The following is a 14,909-nucleotide window of genomic DNA, read 5'->3' as shown; positions in this document are numbered from 1 at the left end:
TAAATAATAAATATCAAGTCGAAGTTGGTAAAAGTGTCATCAGGACACAAGGGAATAAAATCAGACCAAGTCATATGAAGGGCAATAGGTAATCTAATTGGTGATTATATGCATACTGATGATGAGGGAACAATGTACAATAAGCAGTATACCAGGAAAGGTGAACTTAGGCCTTTATTTGTTCATAGAATGTTCAAATGCTCTTCCTGAGATATTATGAAAAGGAAATTCTTTGATAAGCATTAAGTGTACACTGTCATTAGCAATTGGAAAGCCTTGTTTTAAGCCATTTATTAAATGAAGCTTTTTTACCACCTTTATTCTTATATGAAATGAATGTAGCTTCGGTGTACTTTTGAGTGTTTTATGAATATATATGTATCTCTGTAACCATACAACTCTACCATGTTCTTTCTCATTTCAATTTTTCCGAATCTCTATACAAATAGAAATCAATTCTTTGTTATAACATAGTGCTACTCATTGTTTTCAAAAGTTAATGGATTCAAGTTTGGCTTACTATCATGCTGGTATGATGCAATTATGTTGGCATTTAATAGTTATCTTTGAACTAGAAACCAAAGATATGTCAAGAAGAATTATGTCTTTCATTGAAACTACTGGATGAGATCTGCAGACTCTAAATGGCTTCATCTTAGCAGCATGGCTTATTTCATTTTTTGTTTTGTTTATGCAGGGACTTAGTGGACAGCCATTGTCGGGACCTGATATTGGTGGCTTTGCTGGAAATGCAACACCTAGGTTATTTGCACGATGGATGGGAATTGGTACAATGCTTCCATTTTCTCGTGGCCATAGTGAAGCTCAAACAACTGACCATGAGCCATGGGTGTTTGGTGCTGAGGTACAGATTTTCAGAATATGATTATTGGCTTTAGGACCTAGGTTGATATTATCAAGTTGATTCTAATTAATTTATAATTTTCAACTTGTTTGGGAGCCTGCCATATGGGAAATTTCTCTACCAGACCTGTGTTTTGACGAGTTTGACTTCCTTCTGCAATCTAAATAGAGGATTAAAAATGTATTTTGTTAATTGTTGTGATATAGAAGACAGCAGAAATAAAAGAATTTTATAATAGCAATGAGAACCTATGTTGCTGGAAACATGCCCCCCTCCTCCCATGTATCAGCTGCGTTTCCGTATGGAAACTCTGAAACTCCACTCAAATATGAAATGCATTTCCCATGTTGGAAATGTGTTTCATATAAACTAAGACACATTTCAACGTCTGTACAATGTGTTTTCAAATGAAATGTGTCTGATTTTGCCTTGATTCAATTGTTGGGACCCACATTTTGTTGAAATTCTATGCAAGAGTGCAGTAGATACAATTTTCTGTCAGATAATTACTTCCTAATGAATTTTCACACAATATTTTATACCACTGCTATCACTGAATAATTACACTTCAGAAAATCTTAACAGTGAATCAGCCATGCACAATAGAGACAATAATTTTACCCTGGGAAACCCAACCTGGGGAGAAAACCCATCATCTTTTCATTAGGAGAAATTATTTTTTAGCAAGGTTTAAAAACCAGCAATTTGTCTTGAGATATGTGCCAATATGCAAGTCCAAATAGCATTCAAACCTGCTCAAATAGCAGCAAGTCCATGCTGGTCAAACCAGCGAAAATAACCAGAAGTCAACACTGGTCAACTTGGCCTGCGGTCAAATCTCCGTGGCCAAAGCCTGGTCAGTGCTGTACGGACTATGGTCAAATATGAGGTTAAACAGTTCAGTCAAACAGAGGTCAAATTTGCTGAATCAAAATAGTCAAACTCACTCTCCTTCACCACACGTGCGCTTGTTCAAGAGAGAAGGAAATGGTGAAGAGAGTGAGGAAACTTGTTCTTGCTTGGTGGAGAAAAATGAGACATCACACCCTCTATTTATACTTGTCGAATGAGGTGAAATAACCTAAGGGACACACCCCTTCATAGGCTGGCCCAACTTGACTTTCCTAACCTGGCTTGTCACTTCAAAAATTATTTTAGTCTGACTGAAAACCATTTAGCCAAATGGGAAGACCTCCCGATCCTACACAAAAATCAACACTCCCTCTTAGCAAGGGAGGTATTCTCCTTGGTTGAAATCAGATTTCTTAGCTGAAATTTCTCTTCCACTAGAAAAATTCATGAGCTTACTATGTTCATGTAGTGTCTCCTCACATGCACGTCTATAGATATAGATCACTCCATCCCGAAGCATGCAATATGATTGCCTTGGGCCATTTACAATTTTACCCCTAGCCCAATCAACATGGCTCCACAGGTAAATGTATCAATCTCCCCTAGCCAAATCAGTGTGACCCAGCCAAATCAACATGGCTTCTTAGATAAGGTATGCCCCTGGGCCATTCACCCTTGGCCAAATCAGCATGGCTTCTTAGGTGAATGCATCATTCATCACTAGTCCAATCATCATGACCCCATGGATTCCAAACAAGCATGGCTCCAATGGAAGAATGTCTGCTCTATGTTGCGGTTTCCCTAGGCCATTCATCCCTAGACAAATTAGCATGGCTTCATGCCATCATGGGTAAATGTATCAATCTCCCCTAGTCAAATCAGCATGACCTTATCCAAATCAACATGGTTGTATGGGAGAAAGTCTGCTCCAATCCTGCAAACATCAACACTCCGGGCTAGTTACCCCTAGCCAAATCAGCATGGCCCAATGGGTGAATGTATCATTGATTTCCTTGCACACCCAACTGCTCACAATGGACAATTCTCTTCAGTTTAGTGTATTTATCAGCCTCTAAACATGTTGTTCAGACATCCATTACTGAACAAACTTAACAAATATCAACTTAGCAACCCTACTTCACTAAACAACAACCCCTAAACCACCTTTGCTGGCCTCTTCTAAGGTCTGAGATACCTCAGCCCTGCCTCCTAGGCCTCTGAGGCCTTTCAGACCCTCTCCTCTACCTGCAACCTACCTCAGATAGGTTGTGGCCTAGTCCTGAGGCTTTTTCGGCCCTCCTGCAACTTGGACTGAGGCCTTTCGGCCTACCTGCAACAGATTTCTAGGGCTTTGACCCTCCATTGAACATAACACATTGCAATTACGGCCAACACCTTCCTCTAACTCGACTAGATGAAATAGAACCTCAACCTTGTTCTTGGGTAGACAAACTCGACCTCTTCTCTTCCTTAGACAAAAATCTCAGACGTCTTCTTTTTGTCCTCTTCTTGCCGCAACTCACTTTCTTAGGATTGCTTGTTCTCTCAAGTTTGATTGCCATGATGATTGAAATGACCTTGATGTCCTCCCATATATAGTGTTCAAGGGGTGACCTTTAACCCCAAGGGTCATGTCACTTGGCTCCCAGCTGCCTGAGCCTACATGCTCAAACCCTAAAAACATTAATAATAAAAATTCTTTTCTGGTTCTAAACCCACTGCTTTGGGTTCAAGACCCCCAGGCTTGGGCACTTTTCCCGCAAAGTGGGTTTTCTCCTCACAAGTCAAGTACCTAGGACTTGTGGGAGTACCTCCCAAGCTACACTATTTTCAACACTCAATACAACAAAAGTGGAGTATCTTGCTGCTAGTTCCGCAAGTCAAGAAGCAATGTGGCTTGAGAAGCTATTTGTAGGGCTATTTGATCAGGTGCTAGAGACGACCTTGATATATTTTGATAATCAAAGCTGTGTTATGATTTCGGAGAATCCAATATTTCATGATAGGGCAAAGCACATCGAGATCAAATATCACTTCATCCGAGACATGGTGTAGAAGGGAGCAATGAAGCTTTAGTACATATACACAGGCTAGTAGATTGTGAACATTCTCAACCAACCTCTATCTAGGGGGAAGTTTGTATACTTCAGAGACAAGCTTGGCGTGATGCATAATGTCTTCCTCGCTGAGAGGGAGTGTTGATGTTTTTGCAACATTGGGCAGACATTCTCCCATGGGTTCATGCAGATTTCACTAATGGAGAATGATACATTCACCCATGGGGCCATGTTGATTTGGCTAGGGGTGAATGGCACAGGGGTAGTCCTTCTCCCATGGGGCCATGCTGATTTGGCTAGTGGAGATTGGCCCACGATGCTCACATTGCTTGCTCCAAGATGGAATGATTTATTTTTTTATAGATTGGGTTTGCCTTGTTTATCTAATAGGGTTTTTCACCCATTAGCAGAATAAACAATTCTAGTTTAATGTTGAGTTGTAATGTAGGCTCCATAAGCGAGGGGGTTTCTTGTGATGAGGTGGATGATTGGATCTTTATGGGTCTCCACTCAACGTTAGAGCTCTATATAAATAGATAAGCTTGTGAGGAGACAAATCATCAACATAGCAAGCTCATTCAATTTTTTCTAGTGAAGGAGAAATCAGCTAAGGAGAAATCTGTTCTTCATCTTTTCTATCTCTTTGGAGGCCGCACGTGTGAGGAGGTTGACCTTTGACTAGCACTTTGACAGCCACGTGTGTGAAGGATTTGACCGAGTTTTGACCAGCATTGACTGTGGCTGTTTGATCGAGATTGATTGCAGTTGTTTGACCAAGTTTGACTGCAGATTTGACCGCATGTGCGAGTTGACTGCAGGCTGCATGTGTGAGTTGATCGCAGGCCAAAGTTTGATCAGAGTTGAAATTTTGACTGGTTTGACCAGCTTTGACGTTCAGCTGTATGAACAGGTTTGACTGGCATTTTGACATGTAATGTTGGCTCAGATTTCTAGACAAATTTCTGATTTGTAAACCTTGCTGAAAAGACAATTTCTCCTCAAGAAAATATTGCTGGGTTTTCTCCCAAGGTTGGGTTTCCCAGGGTAAAAATATTGTGTCTATTGTGCATGGCTGTCTTTCTATGATCTTTATTGTTTCCGCTGCATTTGCAGTTGAAATTTTCTGTGTGTAATTATTCAATGATATCAGTGGCATCATGGCATGAGAAATACTGTTTGAGAATAATTAAGAATTAATTATTAGAGCAGAAAATCATATTCTACTGCACATGCAATAGAATTTTAACAATCACAAACACTTATCTCTCTAATTTCCTTTGTTCCACTGTGTGCATCTATTAGTGCTACCCAATGATTGTGTCAAATGTCTTACAATGTTAAACTGGAGGAGGTATTCAAGAACACATAACTGCATATATAATTTCAACAGTTTGTTTATTGCCAGAGTCTGAAGGTCTTACTGTCACTGAGGGACACCAAGTGCTGACATTAGAATAGTTCATGCAATAATTTATCTGCAAAATTTCTTTTGAGGAATTTGAACAAAAATGCTAGAATGGCAGAAACTTCAACTTATCCTCTTATGGTTTATATTATCAGAACCAGATCAGAAATCACTAGTGCACCCTCCCAGGTTTCTCCTATTTGTTGTATTTTGTAGTCATACTGTCATGGTAACTTGCATTTGTAATTAGTACACATTAAAGTTGTTTCTTTCCTTTGTTGGGTGGATAGTCTGACGAGAGTGATACCTTTGCAGTGTGAAAAAGTTTGTCAACTGGCACTTCAGAGGCGATATAGATTGCTACCCCACTTATACACACTCTTTTATTTTGCTCACACAAAAGGAGATCTAGTGGCATCTCCACTTTTTTTTGCTGGTATGACTATTTTTTTACCAAGCTTTTTATCCAATCAGGGTGGTTCTGTAGACTTCTGAACTTATATCGATTGCAGATTCCAGGAATATCCCGGAATCCGGTGGTCAGGAGAGGGGTCAAACAATTGACCCGTCGCCTGACCATCAGCTTCCGGTATATTCCCGGAATCTGCGATCGACATAAGGATGCCCTCTGTAGACAGACTATTTAATATCTATGTTACAAATATATTTGTTCTTAGTATATCTTTCCACCTTTTGGTGCAGACTGCAATGATCCAAATCTACGCGATGTAGAAGATACATTTCTACTGGGGCAACTTCTAGTCTCTGCCAGGTTCTTTATTTTGAGATTTTGCTGGAATGCCTATATTTGTCTATTTGGCATCCATTCTTTTAATAGCAAATTAAGTCTTTTTCCAATAATTATGCATCAAACATTTATATTTTCACAATGCCAATGCACGCTGAAAATTTCTTCTCTAAAACAGTATCTGATAGCATAGTCTGCTTTCATTTTCGTTTATTTATGTTATTACTGGTTGGATTAACAGTACTGCACGAGAAAAGGGTTCAGATTCAAAAGAGACGGTACTGCCTAAGGGTGTCTGGAGGCGTTTTGACTTTGACGATAATCATCCTGTAAATACCATTATCTTTTTTGGCTGTAAACTGCATAGTCACAGATGTCTTTTATTTGTTAGATGGAAATATAATGTCTGAAGGGGATAGATGATAGAATTGTCTTAGAATCCTGGTTTTGTACAGGATCTACCATTGCTGTATTTGGGCGGTGGATCTATTATTCCAATAGGTCCATGTATTCAACACACAGGTGAAGCAAAGCCCACTGACACACTAACACTCCTTGTGGCCTTAGATGAACAAGGTAATCCCTGATAGTTCTGATTTCTTTCCATGTTGACTATTTTTCTTTATAGCTCATATTTAATTTTTTAAAGTTCTTTTTGGGCCCTTAAAATGCTATCTGCTGATGCCACATAACTTCATTTATGAAGTAGATAGACATGTAATAAACTATTTATACTCATATGATGGATGCACTTTAGTCTGTAATGCGATAAGTGGTTTGAACTATAAGAAGAAGAGGCACTTAAAGATGTTATCAAATTCAAGGCAAGGTTCCAACTCTAGAAACAATATGCTTCGAGGAAAAAACTATGGTTTTGTGTTTTATTTATTTATTTGTAACTAAGCTGAGCCTAGGCTGGGGTCAGCTTGCCTGTTGGATGGAAGAACAATCTACCCACTAGTGGGATGCTATCACCAGGATTGTGCAAATCTTGGTCAAGCTTGGATGCCCCTTGGGATAGTTTAATTCCCCCAAAAGTGGATTCCATCCTCAACCCCTCCCCATGAGGTTTGAAACTTTGAACCTGAGACCTGGTGGGGACTAAATCCCACTCAAACCAACTGGTCTACACCTAATTGGTAACTATGGTTTTATGTTATCTAGATGTACAACTTTGTGAAATGTTCATGTTATTTCTTACATTCAGGCCAAAGAGTACTTGTTATAGCCCTACCAAGAACAATTTGTGTAAAGATATACATCTTTAATATTAGAGGACAGCCTCATTGAGAAAAGTAAACCTTATATTTTTATAAGAAAAAGTCAATTTTAATTTAAGATGCGGCAAGCTTCAGGAATGGTAGCTACATATCATGTTGAGTGTCGCCATACATTTAGTTCAAGGTTAGGCTGCACTAAATGCAGCAGATAGCCTTCAGTAGTGCATTGTATAAGGAATATTAAAAAATGACCCTGAAAATTCTTTTCATGCTGTGTGAAAATTCGGTGATCCCGAATCCTACTGCAGTAACTGATAATATTTCTTCTATTTGTTAAATTACTTAAACAAATTATTTGCAGTTTTCTACGGGAAACATCAAAATACATCCACTGCAGTCTTCACAAATAAAATTCAGCGGAAAGTAAATACAAAGAAAATACTAGCACATATATAGCCACAATGACACAATTATTTTTGGACAATTGTCCCTAGAAAAACCCAATGTAGGAAAACTGGTGCAACAGATGAGGGTTTCTTTTATTAATCTTCAGCGATAATTTCTGTACAAGACAAAATAGAGGAAGAATCACTGAGAGAATTTTACTAGAGATTCTCACAATCCACAACGTTTTCTAAGTCCGATGAAGACCTCCTGCCTCTTTCGCTAGCCCTTCTGCGTCACCCTTTGCGCAGTGATAGTGTAGGCCCTACGTCAACCCTTCTGCGTCCCAACGCTGCGTCTCTCCTTTGCGCTGCTTCCTCCAGATTTGTCCTGCACTCTCTGACTATGTTGATGCCTTATCTCTCCCACCTGTAATTCACTCTCTGATTCGATTTTCTCTTGCCGAACTTCAGCCAATGAGAAAATTGATCTGCTTGAGCAACTGAGTATCTGCTCTGGTGCATTCTCCATCTACCCATCGACTTCTTCTTATAGTCTTCTGTTGGAGCACTAATGGCCAAGATTAAAACATAATCGATGGCTAAGATTAACTGGAAATCGATCCGTGTCTTCTTCTAGAAGATTCTCACTTGATTCAATTAATACCCTTGAATTAACCAGATTTCCTAAGTTTAGACTTAGGAAACCATTTAAAAAAAGTTAATTATTTTAATTAAATCATCTCTAGGTGGAATTTTCCCAAATGATTTTTGGGTATTGGAGAAAGCATGTGTCTTAGCCTCTCTGCAAAGATTCAAGATTAGAGCACATCCAATGTTACAAAAATCAACACTCCCTCTTAGCGAGGAATGTGCTCTAGTGCTGCAACCCACTGGAGCATCACTCTAGTTCTGCAACACCTCTTGCTGTGTTGCTGATGTCTGGCTCTACTGCCCACCAACTACTGTGCAACTCTGATATGTGCTGCATCTGTGCTGTTGCTGACCCTGCTGAACTGCTGTTAACTATTGCATTTGCACTGCAACCCTCTCTCCATCTGCTACTGCTGCAACTGAGAATCTATCTGCTACTGAAATGGGTTCTCCACCTACCCATCTGTTCCCTGAACTGGATGAACTTAGTTCTGCCTAGAGCATTCGTGAGTATGTCTACAACTTGATCTCCTGAGGGGACATATTGCAGCTGGACTGCCCCACATTGAACACAATCCCTGATGAAATGACATTTGATATCAATGTGCTTCTACCTATCATGAAATACTGGATTCTCAGAGAGTTTTATGCAACTTTGATTATCACAGTAAACACTGGTCGCTCCCATTTTCTTCTTGAACAAACTCACCAGCATTTTTCCTAAGTCATATGGCTTCGCACGTAGCTGTTCTATCCGCCATATATTCTGCTTCTGCTGAGCTCAATGCTACTGACTTTTGCTTCCTACTGCACCAAGAGATCATCCTTGATCCAACGTTGAAGCAGTACTTGGAGGTACTTTTTCTGTCCATTGAACTACCTGCCCAATCTGCATTTGTGAATCTGCTCAACTTGACGTCATCTCCTCAAGTATATTTGAACCCGAGCCTGATTGTTCCACACACATATCTGAGAATGTGCTTTGCTATTGCCCAATGTACCCTTTTCGGTTCCACCATGAACTGACTAAGGGTATTGATAGCGAAACAAATGTCTGGCCTGGTGTTGACCAGATACATGAGTGACCCAATTAGCTGTTTGTACAAGGTGGGGTCGACTTCCCTGTCCCCTAAGGCATCTATCTTTTTCTAGTTGGTAATCATGGGTGTTGCCATGGGTCTGCAATCTTGCATTCTGAATCTCTTCAGAATTTCTGTAGCATATCTTCCTTGCCCAAGGAAGATTTCCCCATTCTTCTGCCATACTTCCAACCCCAAAAAATAGTGCATCAACCCCATATCCTTCATGTCGAATTCTGCTGCAAGGTTCCTTTTGCAGTCCTCTATGAGCCTCGATGATCCCGTCAAAAACATATCATCTACATATAAAACCAGAATGAGAGGCTCATTCTCCACCATCAAATAGTAGAGGTTGGGATCTGCATCACTCTTGATGAATCCCAACCACTGCAAATAATTGTCAATCCGAAGTACCACGCCCTGGGTGCCTGCTTGAGCCCATACAGGGTGCATACATGAGTGCTCTTCTCATGAGTCTTGAAGCCTTCAGGCTGCTCAATGTACACCTCTTCTTCTATCACCTCGTTCAAGAATGTTGTCTTGAGATCCATCTGGTGAATTTCCCATCCCATTTGCGCTACTAGGGATATGATGGATTTGATAGAGGTAAATCTGGCAGCTAAGGTGAAGGTCTCCACATAGTCTATTTCTTCTTTTTGTGCATACCCCTTTGCCACGAATCTAGCCTTATATTTCTCTACACTGCCATTTGTAGCATATTTGATCTTGTAGATCCACCTGGAACCCACAACTAATCTATCTTCTGGTCTAGGCACCATTGCCTGCACATCATTTGTCATGATAGAATTGCACTCTTCTACCATGGCATCCACCGACACCTGATGTTGTGCGGCTTCTTGAAAACTAGAGGGTTCTGCAACCTGAGCTACCAAGGCCTGGTATCTGTCAGGTTGCCTGCGGTGCCTCTTGTCAGTTCTAGGAGTTTTGACAAACTCTTCAACGTCCTTCAAGATCTGATGCACTTCCCTATTGGTCCTACCACTGGTGGTGGGAGGTTCAATCTGCTCCTCTACCTGTACCTCCAGCTATGTTTGCTAGGAACTTCCTGGATCTCCTGCTCTTGAGGAGATGCTAGTACTAGTCACTGTACTCGAATCCTGTGACTGCCCCCCTGCTTGTTCTACCTACAGTTCCTGTTGCTGCTGGACTAAAGGAACATTTGATGGTTGATTTCCTGCAAGCATCTCTCGAGACCTTTTGAAAGCTCTGTCTTCCATGAACTTTACATTTTGCCTCACTACAATCTTCCTGTTGCCAGGAACGTAGATTTTGTATGCCTTTGAGGTCTTGCTATATCCTACAAGATACCCCTTTTCTGTAGTCTGATCCAACTTACTACGCTTCTCATCTGGAATATGACAATAGGCCACACTCCAAAATATCCTCAGATGACTTACCTCGGGTTTCTTCCTAGAGAAGACTCCCTTTGGCGTTTTCTTCCCCAAAGCCCTATGAGGTGTCCTGTTCGGAATGTACACTGCTGTGTTGCATGCTTCCGCCCATAGAAATCTAGGCAAATCCTGATCATACAACATGGCCTTTGCTGCCCCGATTTGGTTTTGTTCCTCTGCTCCGCTACTCCATTCTGCTGCGGATTGTAGGGAGCAATCCACTCTCTTTTGGTACCTTCCTTGGCGCATAAATCTATGAAGTTTTTATCCGTTTATTCTCCACGATTATCTGAACGTAGTACCTTGATCTTTTTCCCTGTCATGTTTTCTATGAGAGCCTTGAACTCTCGAAATCGATCAAAGACCTCATCCTTGGTCTTTAAGAAGTAGATCCAGGTTTTTCTGGAATGGTCATCAATGAAGGTGACGAAATATTCGCCACCGCTAAGAGCTCTGGTGGACATAGGACCACAAATATTTGAGTGTATCAATCCCAACACGCCATTGGCTCTGCTATCACTTCTGGGAAACATTGCTTTTGCATACTTTCAAAGTACACATCCCTAGCATAGGTCATCATGCTCAGTGCTAAGAGCTGGAACTCCTGTTACAGTCTCTTTGAGCATCCTAAGTGCTCCATGGTGCAAGTGTCCCATCCTCCTGTGCCATAGTTCATTCAACTCCTTTCTACTGTTGTTATTACTGCCTATCAGTGCCATTGGAGAATCGATTTGCAATCTATATAGCTTGTTGCTTCAAACTCCAATCTGTCTCACCTTCTTCCAGGTGGGATGCTTGACATATACTTTCTTTCCCACAAAGTATACATTGTATCCCTTGTCCTGCAACTGGGACACTGAAATTAGGTTCATGCCCAATCCTGGCACATGCAGTACATTCGTGGCTCTAGTACTGGTTCCTGCTTCCGTCTGAAAATCTATGGTGCCTCTCCCTACTGGAGTACACTTCATTCTATTGCCCATAGTGATATGGAAGTCCATTTGTTCCTCTTGATAGCTCGAGAAATATTCCCTTACTCTAGTCATGTGAGATGAAGCTCTGCTATCAATATACTAAACACCATCCAAAGTTGATCCTGAAAGACACACAAACTCTTCTTCCAATCTGGAAGATAATTATGAGGCTTCTTGATTATCCATAATTTTCTGTGGTATTTCCTTCCTTTGATGCTATTCTGCCAACAACTGCTGCAAAATATCTTTGTCCCAGTTGAAGGTCTGCTCTGCCATGAAACTGCACTTTTCCCTTCTACCTTTGGAAAGCTTCGATCTGGAGAATCGGATTTCTCTGTTGACTCACTAAGAGAAATCGATCTTACTCAAAACTTCGATATCTTTTGCCCAAAGACTGCACTTCCATCTTGGGTTTCAAATTACTGCCTCTGCAGTAAATTTGATATCCTTATTCCTTTTTGCAACTGAGCTCTTCTGCTCACGATTTGTGCTCTGATACCATGTGAAAATTTGGTGATCTCGAATCCTATTGCAGTAACTGATAATATTTCTTCTATTTGTTGAATTACTTAAACAAATTATTTGCAGTTTTCTACGGAAAACATCAAAATACATACATTGCATCTTCACAAATAAAATTATGCAGAAAGTAAATACAAGGAAAATATTAGCACATATATAACCACAGTGACACAATTAGTTTTGGACAATTGTCCTCGGTAAAACCCAATGTGGGAAAACCGGTGCAACATATGAGGGTTTCTTTTATTAATCTTTAGTAATAATTTTTGTACAGACAAAATAGAGGAAGAATCACTGAGAGAATTTTATTGGATATTTTCTCACAATCCACAACGTTTTCTGACTCCAAAGAGGACCTCGTACCTCTATCGCTGGCCCTTCCACGTTACCCTCTGCGTAGTGACAACATAGGCCCTATGTCAACCCTTTTGCGTCCCAACTCTGTAGAAACTTTGAATAATTTAACACATATTCAATGGAGATTATCCTGATCATGTACTAATGCGGAAAACATACACAATACATAAGCTCCTCTACGTTGATCAAGAATATAGCAGCATCAATAACAATAAAACATCAAGAGCATTCACACATTAACACAGTATGTATCACGAGGAAAGCATCTCGCTAAAAACCCCACACTATCTGTATATTAATGATTGAGTCATGTAACATTACACAGCATAATACTTCTCACAAGTATCTCCACCTCTGTTACACACAATACAGCTCAGATCTGATCTCCAAATCTCTTCCACTGCTTGCCTGCCTCCACTGCTCAATACCTGCTCAAGAACTGATGAGAATTGCTTCCCAAACTCGATTTTCACCTGCAAAATAGTCACTCACTCTTTGTGGACGTGAGCAAAGGCTGAAATGCGGGCCAAATACGTGAGCAAACTCATTGGCATACTCAATCCTTTGATTGTGCAAGATCTGGTGCACAACTATAGTCACAACTGATAGCAATCTGATTCTCTACCACCTGTCCCTGTTGAACTGAACATGCACTGACATGCAACTGAGTTAACTGATGTATTCTTTAGTTGTATTATGAGTTAATAATTAGTTTAACAACTCATCATTAGTCTATCTGCAGTTAGACTAACTACAACCAGTTTAACTAAGTTAAACTGAACACAACTCCATCAACTGTACCTCCAGTCCACTAAACTCAACTCACTTGAGTTCTAACTGAAGTCATGCATGCAACAACTCAACTGACTCATAAGAAAAACGAATTTCCTTCTGACAGCTGCATGTGCCACTTCCGTAGCTCAAACTGAAGTGCTCCAAGAGAATAAGATTAAGTTTATAGTCCAAATATTATTGTGAGATAATAATATTTGACTTTTCTATTTTTGACAGCCAGTCTAAAAATAGACTTGATCACTCACACTGTGATCACTCACACTTTCATCAAAAATAGAAGTCCATCTATTTTCCCAACTTGATCAATCATCCATAAACATAGACATGATCCATATGTCTAAAAATAGACATAGTCTAAAAATAGACTTGCGTCAAAAATAGCCTGCGGGCCCACTTAGTGAAGGCGACTCTTTTCACTAAGCTCCATCATCTTGTTGCAATCTCAACACTCCCTCTCGACAAGATATGGATTATCAGCAACCCCTATCCTGCCTCGGTGGTACTCGAATTTGCTCCTGGTGAGAGCCTTCGTCAGAATATCAGCATCCTGATCCTCCGTTGGAATGTACGAAAGTAACATGATCCTCCGCTGCACACAATCTCTGATATGATGGTACCTGATGTCAATATGTTTAGATCTATCATGAAATACAGGATTAGCCGAGAGTTTAATGCAACTCTGGTTATCACAGTAAATCACAGTAGGATCCAAATGAGAACCGAACAAACCAACCAGGATCTTCCTCATCCATATAGCCTCGCATGCAGCCAAACTTGCTGCCATATACTCGGCCTCCGCTGAACTGAGTGCCACAGATCTCTGCTTCCTGCTGTACCAAGAAACTGCTGTCGATCCGATACTGAAGACCCCTCCTGATGTGCTCTTTCTGTCTGTTGGGCTCCCTGCCCAATCTGCATCCGTGAAGCCACATAGCTTCACCTCATCCTCCTGTCTGTACCACAAACCATATCCCGATGTGCCTCTCAAGTAGCGCAATACATGCTTGCCCGCCTTCCAGAAGAGCTTGGTAGGCTTAACCATAGCTTGTGAAAGCTGGTTAACTGCATAGCATATATCAGGTCGTGTATTGACCAAATACATCAGCGACCCCACCAACTGTCGATAAACAGTGGCATCCACTTCTTCTCCCGAAGTGGCATCCTCCTTCCTCCAACCTCCAGGAAGAGGAGTATCAACAGGCTTGCAGCCATGCATGTTGAACTTCTCCAGTATCTCCCGAGCATACTTGCCCTGAGAAACAAACAGTCCACCACTGCGCTGCCATATTTCCAATCCTAGGAAATAGTGAAGGAGGCCCAAATCCTTCATCTCAAACTCTGTAGCAAGATCCTTCTTGCATGACAGTATCAACAGCTCATCACTCGTTAGAATCAAATCATCAACATACAGTACAATGATAAGCAACTTACCCTCCACCACAATCTGGTATAGGTTCGGATCCGCCTCGCTCTTGGAGAATCCAAGTCCTGTGAAATAGCTGTCTATCCGTGTGTACCAAGCACGTGGTGCTTGCTTCAACCCATACAGCGCTCTCTTGAGCCTGCACACATGCGACTCGCTGCTG

At 40.9% G+C, this 14,909-nt stretch overlaps 1 protein-coding gene across 4 annotated transcripts in view; it reads left to right on the top strand.

Annotated features, from left to right (window-relative positions):
- The window catches only part of HGL1 (heteroglycan glucosidase 1), a 276,953-nt gene that overhangs the window by 135,831 nt on the left and 126,213 nt on the right, over positions 1 to 14,909 (top strand). For all 4 annotated transcript variants that reach the window (XM_089459848.1, XM_089459847.1, XM_089459849.1 and 1 more), the window contains exons 12-16: positions 698 to 865; positions 5,495 to 5,615; positions 5,882 to 5,951; positions 6,169 to 6,256; positions 6,383 to 6,503. In XM_089459848.1, the coding sequence (XP_089315974.1) occupies positions 698 to 865; positions 5,495 to 5,615; positions 5,882 to 5,951; positions 6,169 to 6,256; positions 6,383 to 6,503 (568 nt within the window). The remainder of the gene's footprint in view (positions 1 to 697; positions 866 to 5,494; positions 5,616 to 5,881; positions 5,952 to 6,168; positions 6,257 to 6,382; positions 6,504 to 14,909) is intronic.

Source organism: Pinus tabuliformis, chromosome 7 (assembly GCF_031772625.1).
Source record: "Pinus tabuliformis cultivar Carrire ecotype Pingquan chromosome 7, CPIR1, whole genome shotgun sequence".
Taxonomy (NCBI): domain Eukaryota; kingdom Viridiplantae; phylum Streptophyta; class Pinopsida; order Pinales; family Pinaceae; genus Pinus; species Pinus tabuliformis.
This window is presented reverse-complemented; position numbering and strand designations above follow the sequence as displayed.